Source organism: Ciconia boyciana, unplaced genomic scaffold (assembly GCF_034638445.1).
Source record: "Ciconia boyciana unplaced genomic scaffold, ASM3463844v1 HiC_scaffold_38, whole genome shotgun sequence".
Classification (NCBI taxonomy): Eukaryota; Metazoa; Chordata; class Aves; order Ciconiiformes; family Ciconiidae; genus Ciconia; species Ciconia boyciana.
In genome coordinates, this window is record NW_027328406.1 from 220,167 (window position 1) to 230,994 (window position 10,828).

A 10,828-nucleotide genomic window follows, 5' to 3' on the forward strand; every position below is an offset into this window, starting at 1 on the left:
TCTGGCCACGCCCCCTCTCGGGCAGCCCGCGCCTGCCGGGGCGGAGCGCGGCGTCGCCGGCTCCGCGCCCCTCGCGCATGCGCGACACCGCCGGTCCGCCCTTAGCCCCGCCCCTTCTCCCCTCTCTCCTCAGGCCACCATGATGGCGGCGGCGGCGGCCCCGCGGCTCCGGCCGCTCCTCCGGGCCCTGCGGACACAGGTGAGCCGGGGGGGGGATAGGGGGACCTCCGGGGTGACGTCCAGCCGCTCTGCCGACGTCACGCCCGCGCCGTGGCGTCACTCCGATCGGGTGAGGTTGCCCGGCGGCTCTGAGGTGGGGGGGGTCCTCTCCTCCTGCTCCCCCCTCCCTCTCCCTCCCTCTTCGCTTTTCTCTCTCCCCCTTCCTTCTCGTGACGTCGCCGGGAGCCGTGACGTCACGGCGAGCCCCCCCGGGGGCGGGGTTCGCGCGGATTCATTGTGTCGCGTCCCCCGCGGTTTTCCCCCTTTCTGAGGCGATTTCCCGCGATTTTTGAAAAATTACGTCACGGCCGGCTCTGACGTCGCACCCCCAGCACTGCTCTGTTGTGGGGGGCGAGCGCTGGCCTCTGCGGCGACGTCATGGAGGTCACGACCTTGTCGGTGCTCTGCAGAGGCAGGTCGCAGAGGCCTCACTGCCGGGGTGGGAGGGGCGGGCACCGATGATGTCATGCTGAGGGCCGTGACATCACACGTGCTCCCCCCCCCCCAGACGCTGCGGGGGCCCCTCTGGCCCCGGAGACCCCCCCTGGGGCTGGGCCCTGCGCCCCGAGCCCTCGCCACCATCGCCAGCACCCAGGTGAGGGGGCTGGGGGGGGGGGGGGGCTGTGGGGCAGAAGGGAGCCACAGTCAGGTCTCTGGGGGGGGCCGTGGGGAGGATGGGGACTCTGGGGGCTGTGGGGCAGAGCAGGTGGATTCGGGGGGTCTGGGGGGGCCACGGGGCAGGACGGGGGGCTCTGGGGCGGCTGTGGGGCGGGCCCCCCTGTACCACGCCCTTCTCTTCCCTCTGCCAGACAGCCTGCCCGGCCCCCCCGACTGCCGTGGGGCAGGAGCCCCCCGCCGTGGGGCAGACGGAGCCTGCGGTGGGGCAGAGCCCCCCCTCCACGGGTCAGGAGCTCCCAGCCGTGGGTCAGGAGCCCCCCGCCCTGGCTCTAGAGCCCCCCGCCGTGGGGCTGGAGGAGGAGGTGCGGCTGGAGGACTTGGGGCTGGGGGCCTTCACCCCCGTGGGGCTGGTGCAAAACTTCCTGCAGTTCCTGCACCTCGACGTGGGGCTGCCCTGGTGGGGGGCCATCGCCGTCGGTGAGCGGGGCCGGGGCGGGGCGGGGGGGGCTCGGCGGGGCCCGCAGCCCGCCCTGACCCCCGCGGTGCCCCCCAGGGACGCTGGGGGCCCGGCTGGCCCTGCTGCCGCTGCTGGTGCGGGGCCAGCGCGAGGCGGCCCGGCTGGCCGCCCACATGCCCCAGCTCCAGCTCCTCTCCCAGCGCCTGGCTGAGGCGCGCCGGGGCAGCAACCAGTTCCAGGGTAGGCGGGGCTTCGCCCGGGGGGCGGGGCCTACGGGCAGGGCGGGGCCTACAGGCGGGGGGCAATGCTGGGGTGGCAGGGGGCTTGCTGCAGGCTGGGGCGGGGCTCAGGGTGAGGGGGCAGGGCTTGTGGGGCAGGGGCGGAGCCTGCAAAAGGGGGCAGCAATGCCTGGGCGGGGCTTGCTGCAGGCTGGGGCGGGGCTCAGGGTGAGGGGGTGGGGTTTATGGGGAGGGGCAGGGCTTGTGGGGCAGGGGCGGGGCCTGCAAAGGGGCAGCAATGTCTGGGTGGGGCTTGCTGCAGGCTGGGGCGGGGCTCAGGGTGAGGGGCAGGACTTGTGAGGCAGGGGCGGGGCCTGCAAAGGGGCAGCAATGCCTGGGCGGGGCTTGCTGCAGGCTGGGGCGGGGCTCAGGGTGAGGGGTGGGGTTTATGGGGAGGGTGGGGCTTGCAAGGGGGCAGCAATGCCTGGGCAGGGCTTGCTGCAGGCTGGGGCGGGGCTCAGGGTGAGGGGCAGGGCTTGTGGGGCAGGGGCAGGGCCTGCAAAAGGGGGCAGCAATGTCTGGGCGGGGCTTGCTGCAGGCTGGGGCGGGGCTCAGGGTGAGGGGGTGGGGCTTGTGGGGCAGGGGCGGGGCCTGCAAAAGGGGGCAGCAATGCCTGGGCGGCGCTCAGGGTGAGTGGGTGGGGCTTGTGGAGAGGGGCGGGGCTTGTGGACCAGAGGTGTGGCCTGTAAAGGGGCAACAATGTCTGGGCGGGGCTTGCCGCAGGGTGGGGTGGGGCTTGGGGTGAGTAGGCGGGGCTTTTGGAGCAGGGGCGTGGTCTGTGAGCTGGGGCGGGGCTTCCAATTGGGTGCCGGGGTCATGCTTGCTGTGGGGGGACAGGGGTGGGGCTTCTGTGGAGGGGTGGGGCCTCAGGGGAAGGGGCGGGGCTTTAGCAGTGGGTGGGTGTGGGGAAGGGGTGGGGTCTCCATGCTGAAGGCGGGGCTCTGGTGGAGGAGGGGCTTCTGGGGCCTGTGTGGGTGGGGCCTGGCCCAGTGGGGCGGGGCTTTAAGAGCATTTGCAGTTTTAAAGCAACAGTAGCTTTTACGTAAGGGGGGGGGGGGGCTGACCTTTTGGGAGGGGAGGGGCTTTCCCAAGCCCCGCCTCCCCTCAAGCCCCGCCCTCCCGCAGTGGCCCGCGCCTACTCGGAGCTGGCGGCCTACCAGAAGCGCCACAACGTCAACCCCCTGCGCGGCTTCCTCGTGCCCCTGGTGCAGGTGAGGGGGGGCCCGGGGGGACCCCGGCGTCCCCGGGGGGGGGACGACACCCCATCGTCCGGGCCCCCCCGTCTGAGGGCGGGGGGTCGGCCAGACCCCCCTCTTCGTCTCCTTCTTCCTAGCGCTGCAGAAGATGGCGGCGGCGCCGGTGCCGGGGCTGCATCGGGGGGGCCTGGCCTGGTTCCCCGACCTGGCGGCCCCCGACCCCTACTACGTCCTGCCGCTGCTGGTCACCGCCTCCACCTGGCTCGTGCTCGAGGTGCGGGGGGCTACGTAAACACGGGGGGAGAGGTCTGTAGGGCCTGTGTAAACGCAGAAAGCGGGGCAGTTTTTGTAGGCCCTACGTAAACAAGGAGGAGGTGTTTGTAGGCCTTACGTAAACGCGCGGCGCGGGGCGGGTTTCTGTAGGTCCTACATAAGCGCGGGAGGCGTGGGCGTTGCTGTAGGTCCTATGTAAACACGGGGTGGGGGGAGGTTGGTGTAGCTCCTACATAAACAGGAGACTGCGGGGCAGTTTGTGTAGGCCCTATGTAAACAGGCCCCGCCCGCAGGTGGGGGCGGAGACGGGCGTGGCCAGCCCGGGGGCGGGGGCGGTGCGGCAGATGCTGCGGCTCCTCCCCCTCTTCTTCCTGCCCTTCATCCTCCACTTCCCCACGGTGAGAGGGGCGGGGCTTGCGGGGGCAGGGCTTGCGCAGGGGGCGGGGCTGTGGGAGCAGAGGGTGGGACCCTGTGGGGTGGGCAGAGGCTGTGCTGTGAAGGGGGCGGGGCCTCGTGGCAGTGGGTGGGGCCTCTGGCGGGGGGCAGGGCTCTCTGAGCAGTGGGTGGGTGGGGCCTGCTAGGATGGGGGTGGAGCCTCCATGCTGTGGGAGGGCCATCGGGGGGGCGGAGCCTCCTTGTTGTGGGAGGGGCATCCTGGGGGTGGGGTCTCTGGCAGGGGGAGGAGTCTGTTGCTTCTACGACTTGTCTGGGGTGGGTGTTGCCTCTGGTGGGTGTGGCTTCTGCAGTGGGCGTGGCCGTGGGAGGGTCAGTGCTCTCCCCTGGTGGGTGGGAGCCCTTCCCCTTTGGGTGGGCGTGTCCGGAGCGGGGGGGCGTGGCTATCCGGGGGGGGACACCACCTCCCTGGGCCCCACCCTGCGGGCGTGTCCCGGCCGGGGCGGGCGTGTCCCGGCGCTGAGCGGGCGTGTCCCCGGGGACAGGCGGTGTTCACCTATTGGCTGACGTCGAACGCCTTCAGCCTGGCGCAGACGGGGCTGCTGCGGGTGCCCGCCGTGCGCGCCCGCCTCCGCGTGCCCCCCCCCGGCACCGCGGCCCCCGCCGCCCCCGGGCCCCAGCGGGGCGTCCTGGGCCGCCTGCGGCAGGGTGAGCGCGGGGACGGGGGGGCGGGGGCTGGGACCTGCCGGGGGGGGTTTGGGGGGGTCTTGGGGGCTGGCGGGGTCACAGGGGGCTGCAGGGGATCTATGGGGATGCTTTTGGGGGGCTGTGGGGGGCTTTGAAGGGTTTCTGGTTATGGGGTAATGCTGGGGATGGCTACGGGGGCCTTTGGGGGGCTGTAGGGGGATTGTGGGGGGCTTCAGGAGGGGTCTTGGGGGCTACGCGAGGTCACGGGTTATGGGGGGTGCTGGGGATGGCTATGGGGAGCTTTGGGGCGCTGGCGGGGTCACGGGGCTGCAGGGGATCTATGGGGCGCTTTTGGGGCGTTGTAGGGTGATTGTGGGGGGCTCCGGGAGGGGTTGTGGGGGGCTATGAGGGATCACAGGTTATGGGGGGTGCAGGGGATGGCTACGGGGGGTTTGGGGGGTCTTTGAGGTGTTATGGGGGTTACCGGGGTTATGGCCGGGCTACCGGCAGGCCTTCGGGGGGCTACAGGGGTTACGAGGGGGCTGTGGGGGCCAGGGAGGCCGTTGGGGGGCTCACGGGGGCTGGAGGAGGCCCGCGGGGGGGCATCGGGGAGGTTATGGGGCGCTTTCGGGGGCGGGGGAGAGGTTTGTGGGGGCTCTGCGGTCACGGGGTCCCGGGGCGCCGGGGTGCCACGCGCCCCCCGCCCCGGCTGACGCGGGCGGGGGCAGAGTGGCGGGAGGCGCGGGCGGCGCAGCGCGGCGAGGAGCGGCAATGGCGGCTGCGGCACCACCTCGACCTGGCCGCCAAGGGTGAGCGCGTGCGCGCGGCGGCCTCGCAGGGGGGGCGTCGGGGCGGGGGGGGGGGGTCCCCGTGGCAGGAGGGGCTCCGCCACGAGGCGACCTCTCGCACGGGGACCCCTCGCGCGAGCCCCTCCTGACCGCCCCCCCAAACAGGGCCGCTGCGGCAGACCTTCGCCCACAACCCCTGGCACCCCGGGGGCCCCCCCGCCCCCGCCGGCCCCCCAAGCGCCCCTGGAAGGAGACGCTGGGCTGAGGGGGGGCACCCCAATAAAAACACCCCCCACCCCGCCCGTGCCTGTGCTGTGGGGGGGCTCCGCGCCCGTTTGGGGAGGGTGGGGGGTTGAAAGCGGCTTTGGGGGGTCTCAACTTCGGGCTTGATGGGGGGGGGGCAGGAAGCGCTATGGGGCCCGGCGCTCCCTGGGGGCCCTGTCCCTTACCTGGGGGGTCTCAGCGCCGGGGGCCGGGACCCGGTTGCGGGGGGGGGGTCGGGTCCCTGTCGCTCTGGGGACGCCGCTTCGCGGTTTGGCGCCGCGCGGCCGCCGTAGCGCTCCGCCCGCTCAAAATGGCGGCCGGGACAAGATGGCGGCGCGCAGCGGCCGCGCCGTACAACATGGCGGCGCCCGGGGCGGAAGTGACGGCGTCCTACGGGGCGTGGGCGGTGCCGCCCCGCGGTCACGTGCGGGCGGCGCGTCACTTCCGCTGGCAGCCATGGCGGCGCGCAGGATCATGCGGATCGGTACGGGCTTGGGGGGGTGGTGTGTGCCGCCGGGGGCGGGCTTAAAGCAGGGTGGGCGGGGTTAAGGGCGGGTGGGCGGGGCCGCCGTGGGGTACGGGGGAAGGGGGGCAGGGCCAAAAAGGCGCGGGAGGGGTGGAGGGGGCGAGGCTAAAGGCGTGGGGGCGTGGCCTGGAGGCGTGGGGCGGGGCTCGGGCCTGGCAACGGAGGCGCGGCTGGGGATGGGGGCGTGGTTAGCGACTCGGAGGCGGGACTAAGGCGATGGGGCGGGGTTTATGGGGCGTGGGCGGGGCCTGGAGGCGGGGGGGGCAGCAACGCAGGGTGTGGGGAGGGGCTAGTGCCCTGGAGGCGGGGCTGAGGGCTTTGTGGGCGGGGCCTGCGGCGTGGGCAGGGCTTGGGTAGCGGGACGGGGCAGGGGGGAAGCCGCGGGGGGGCGTGCCCTGTGGTGGTGGGTGGGGCCACGGGCGGGGCTAACGGCGGTGGGCGTGGCTTCCTTGACCCCGCCCCTCCCCCCCCAGCCGCGCGCCGGGCCGGCGCCCTGCGGCCCCTGCCCGCCCCCGCCCAGCGGATCGGCCAATGGCGAGTGGCGTAAGGACGGAGAGGGGCGGGGCGGGGGGCGGGGGGTGCCAGGCACCGGGGGGTCCCCCCGTGCCCACCCCCTGTGTCCCCCCTCCCGTGTCCCCCCCCAGGCAGGGCTTCGCCCCCAGCACGGCCGGGTACGGGCCCCTGCGCGACCTCCCCGACTGGGCCTTCGCCGGTGAGAGCCCGGGCCCGGGGGCGCCCCAGGACGGGGGGGCCCCCAAAACGGGGGAGGGGGGCATCCCAAAGGGGAGGGGCACCCCACAGTGGGGGGGGAGCAATCCCAAAATGGGGGACACCCTACAATGGGGGGGCATCCCAAAGGGGGAGTACCCCACAATGGGGGGATCCCAAAAGGGGGGCACCCCACAATGGGGGGGCATCCCAAAGGGGAGGGGGCACCCCACAGTGGGGGGATCCCAAAGGGGAGGGGCACCCCACAGTGGGGGGATCCCAAAGGGGGCACCCCACAATGGGGGGCATCCCAAAGGGAGGGCACCCCACAGTGGGGGGAGCAATCCCAAAATGGGGGACACCCTACAATGGGGGGCCTCCCAGAAGGGGGGCACCCCACAATGGGGGGATCCCAAAGGGAGGGGGCACCCCACAGTGGGGGGGAGCAATCCCAAAATGGGGGACACCCTAAAATGGGGGGGCATCCCAGAAGGGGGGCATCCCAAAGGGGAGGGGCACCCCACAGTGGGGGGAGCAATCCCAAAATGGGGGACACCCCAAAAGGGGGGGCATCCCAAAGGGGAGGGCACCCCACAATGGGGGGATCCCAAAGGGGGGCACCCCACAATGGGGGGATCCCAAAGGGAGGGGGCACCCGACAATGGGGGGGCATCCCAAAAGGGGAGCATCCCAAAAGTGGGGGGCACCCACAATGGGGGGGCGGATCCCAAAACGGGGGGGCACCCCACAATGAGGGGGGATCCCAAAGGGGGAGCACCCTAAAATGGGGGCATCCCAAAGGGGAGCGCACCCCAAAATAGGGGGGACACCCCAAAGGGGGACACCCCACAATGGGGGATCCCAAAGGGGGCACCCCACAATGGGCGGGGCATCCCAAACTGGGGGACACCCCAAAGGGGGGACCCCACAATGGGGGGCAGCCTAAAATGGGGGGGCATCCCAAAAGGAGGAGGGCACCCCAAAATAGGGGGGGACACCCCAAAATGGGGGGGACACCCCAAAATAGGGGGGGACACGCCGCTCCTCGGTGGGGGACGCACACTCTGCACGCCTGGGTCCCCTTGGGGGGGCCCCGGTCCCCGAGGCCCCCCCAATCCCCCCCGCCCCCCAGACGGCCGCCCGGCCCCACTGTGGAAGGGGCAGCTCCGCCGGCTGCAGGAGAACGAGGCTTTGGCGGTGAGTGGGGGGGGGGGGGGACACCGGGGGGACCCCCCCCGCATCTGGGTCCCCCGGGGTCCCCCCCGGGCCCCCCAACCGCCCCGTCCGTCCCCCGTCAGCGCCGGGCCGTGACGCTGAGCCGGGTCCTGGACGCCGCCGCCGAGCGGAGGGACCCCGGGGAGGCCCCCGGCCCCCGCCTGCGCCCCAAAGGCTCCCAGCGCCGCCCAGCGCGTCCCAGTGCGTCCCAGTGAGGAGCCCGCGGCCCCCGTCCCAGCGCGGCCCAGTACGTCCCAGCGCGGCCCAGTACGTCCCAGCGCGGCCCAGTACGTCCCGGCCCCGCCGGCGGCGGAGCGGGCGCCCGGCGTCCCCTTTGTTGCCGACGCGTTGATAAAACCGGGGTTTTCGCCCCCAAAACGCGGCGTCGCGGCTGCCTGGGGCCGCCCGTCACGCGCCTCCCCTCCCCCGCGCCAGATGTGGCCGCCGATGACGTCAGCGCCCGGGCACCAGGCCCAGGCACGGGACTGGGGGTGCCGCCAGCTCCCAGTGTCCCCCAGTAACCCCCAGTAACCCCTGCCGCTTCTCCCCGCTGCTCCCAGTCACCCCCTTCGCCTTCCCAGTGCTCCCAGCAGCCCCCAGTCCCTTCCCAGTAAGACCTAATCCGCTCCCAGTAGCTCCCAGTCCCTTCCCAGTAAGACCTAATCCGCTCCCAGTGCTCCCAGTAGCCCCCAGTCCCTTCCCAGTAAGGCCTAATCCCCTCCCAGTGCTCCCAGTAGCCCCCAGTGCCGTGACAGTAAGACCTAATCCCCTCCCAGTGCTCCCAGTAGCCCCCAGTCCCCTCCCAGTAAGACCTAATGCCCTCCCAGTGCTCCCAGTAGCCCCCAGTCCCTTCCCAGTAAGACCTAATCCGCTCCCAGTAGCTCCCAGTCCCTTCCCAGTAAGACCTAATCCGCTCCCAGTGCTCCCAGTAGCCCCCAGTCCCTTCCCAGTAAGACCTAATCCCCTCCCAGTAGCCCCCAATCCCTTCCCAGTAAGACCTAATCCCCTTCCAGTGCTCCCAGTAGCCCCCAGTCCCTTCCCAGTAAGACCTAATCCCTCCCAGTGCTCCCAGTAGCCCCTAGTCCCTTCCCAGTAAGACCTAATTCCCTCCCAGTAGCCCCCAGTCCCTTCTCAGTAAGACCTAATCCGCTCCCAGTAGCTCCCAGTCCCTTCCCAGTAAGACCTAATCCCTCCCAGTGCTCCCAGTAGCCCCTAGTCCCTTCCCAGTAAGACCTAATTCCCTCCCAGTAGCCCCCAGTCCCTTCCCAGTAAGACCTAATCCTCTTCCAGTGCTCCCAGCAGCCCCCAGTCCCTTCCCAGTAAGACCTAATCCCCTCCCAGTGCTCCCAGTAGCCCCCAGTCCCTTCCCAGTAAGACCTAATCCGCTCCCCGTGCTCCCAGTAGCCCCCAGTCCCTTCCCAGTAAGACCTAATCCCCTCCCAGTAGCCCCCAGTCCCTTCCCAGTAAGACCTAATCCTCTCCCAGTGCTCCCAGTAGCCCCCAGTCCCTTCCCAGTAAGACCTAATCCCCTCCCAGTAGCCCCCAGTCCCTTCCCAGTAAGACTTAATCCCCTCCCAGTGCTCCCAGTAGCCCCCAGTCCCTTCCCAGTAAGACCTAATGCCCTCCCAGTGCTCCCAGTAGCCCCCAGTCCCTTCCCAGTAAGACCTAATCCCCTCCCAGTGCTCCCAGTAGCCCCCAGTCCCTTCCCAGTAAGACCTAATCTCCTCCCAGTGATCCCAGCAGCCCCCGGTCCCTTCCCAGTAAGACCTAATCCCCTCCCAGTGCTCCCAGTAGCCCCCAGTCCCTTCCCAGTAAGACCTAATCCCCTCCCAGTAGCCCCCAGTCCCTTCCCAGTAAGACCTAATCCCCTCCCAGTAGCCCCCAATCCCTTCCCAGTAAGACCTAATCCCCTCCCAGTGCTCCCAGTAGCCCCCAGTCCCTTCCCAGTAAGACCTAATCCTCTCCCAGTGCTCCCAGTAGCCCCCAGTCCCTTCCCAGTAAGACCTAATCCCCTCCCAGTGCTCCCAGTAGCCCCCAGTCCCTTCCCAGTAAGACCTAATCCCCTCCCAGTAGCCCCCAGTCCCTTCCCAGTAAGACCTAATCCTCTTCCAGTGCTCCCAGTAGCCCCCAGTCCCTTCCCAGTAAGACCTAATCCCCTCCCAGTGCTCCCAGCAGCCCCCAGTCCCTTCCCAGTAAGACCTAATCCCCTCCCAGTGCTCCCAGTAGCCCCCAGTCCCTTCCCAGTAAGACCTAATCCGCTCCCCGTGCTCCCAGTAGCCCCCAGTCCCTTCCCAGTAAGACCTAATTCCCTCCCAGTAGCCCCCAGTCCCTTCCCAGTAAGACCTAATCCTCTCCCAGTGCTTCCAGTAGCCCCCAGTCCCTTCCCAGTAAGACCTAATCCCCTCCCAGTAGCCCCCAGTCCCTTCCCAGTAAGGCCTAATCCCCTCCCAGTGCTCCCAGTAGCCCCCAGTCCCTTCCCAGTAAGACCTAATCCCTCCCAGTGCTCCCAGTAGCCCCCCGTCCCCTCCCAGTAACCCCCTTTGCTCTTCCTAGTGATCCCAGTAGCCCCCAATTCCCTCCCAGTAAAACCTAATCCCCTCCCAGTGCTCCCAGTAGCCCCCAGTCCCTTCCCAGTAAGACCTAATCCCCTCCCAGTGCTCCCAGTAGCCCCCAGTCCCTTCCCAGTAACCCCTTTGCTCTCCCAGTAACCCCCTTTGCTCTTCCTAGTGATCCCAGTAGCCCCCAATTCCCTCCCAGTAAAACCTAATCCCCTCCCAGTGCTCCCAGTAGCCCCCAATCCCTTCTCAGTAAACCCCAATCCCCTCCCAGTGCTCCCAGTAAACCCCAGTAATCTGTTTGTTTCCCCAGTGCTCCCAGTAGTTCCCAATCCCCTCCCAATAAACCCTACTCGGTTCCCAGTGCTCCCACTAAGCCCCCTTTCTCTTCCCAGTGCTCCCAGTAGCTTCCAGTCCCCTCCCCGTGTTCCCAGTAAACCCTGCTTTCTCTTCCCAGTGCTCCCAGTAGCCCCCAACCCCCTCCCAGTAAGCCCCAATTCCCTCCCAGTGCTCCCACTACTCCCGTTTTCTCTTCCCAGTGCTCCCAGTAACCCCTTTTTCTCTTCCCATTCCTCCCAGTAGCCCCTAATGCCCTCCCAGTAAGACCTAATCCTCTCCCAGTGACCCCCTTTTCTCTTCCCAGTGCTCCCA

The 10,828-nt window shown here is 69.8% G+C and overlaps 2 protein-coding genes across 2 annotated transcripts; both read left to right on the forward strand.

Moving 5' to 3' along the window:
- The first annotated feature begins 56 nt into the window (after positions 1-56).
- OXA1L (OXA1L mitochondrial inner membrane insertase) lies at positions 57-5,265 on the forward strand. The gene is made up of 10 exons (XM_072849213.1): positions 57-199; positions 728-814; positions 1,029-1,314; positions 1,391-1,534; positions 2,698-2,783; positions 2,878-3,042; positions 3,335-3,439; positions 3,980-4,142; positions 4,850-4,930; positions 5,075-5,265. Exons 1-10 carry the CDS (start codon positions 140-142, stop codon positions 5,263-5,265), a joined length of 1,368 nt encoding a protein of 455 aa, XP_072705314.1. The 5' UTR covers positions 57-139.
- A 266-nt stretch (positions 5,266-5,531) lies between these two features.
- Positions 5,532-8,011, forward strand: MRPL52 (mitochondrial ribosomal protein L52). Its single transcript, XM_072849214.1, has 5 exons — positions 5,532-5,657; positions 6,046-6,242; positions 6,344-6,411; positions 7,540-7,604; positions 7,706-8,011. Exons 1-5 carry the CDS (start codon positions 5,532-5,534, stop codon positions 7,835-7,837), a joined length of 588 nt encoding a protein of 195 aa, XP_072705315.1. The 3' UTR covers positions 7,838-8,011.
- The last annotated feature ends 2,817 nt before the right edge of the window (positions 8,012-10,828 follow it).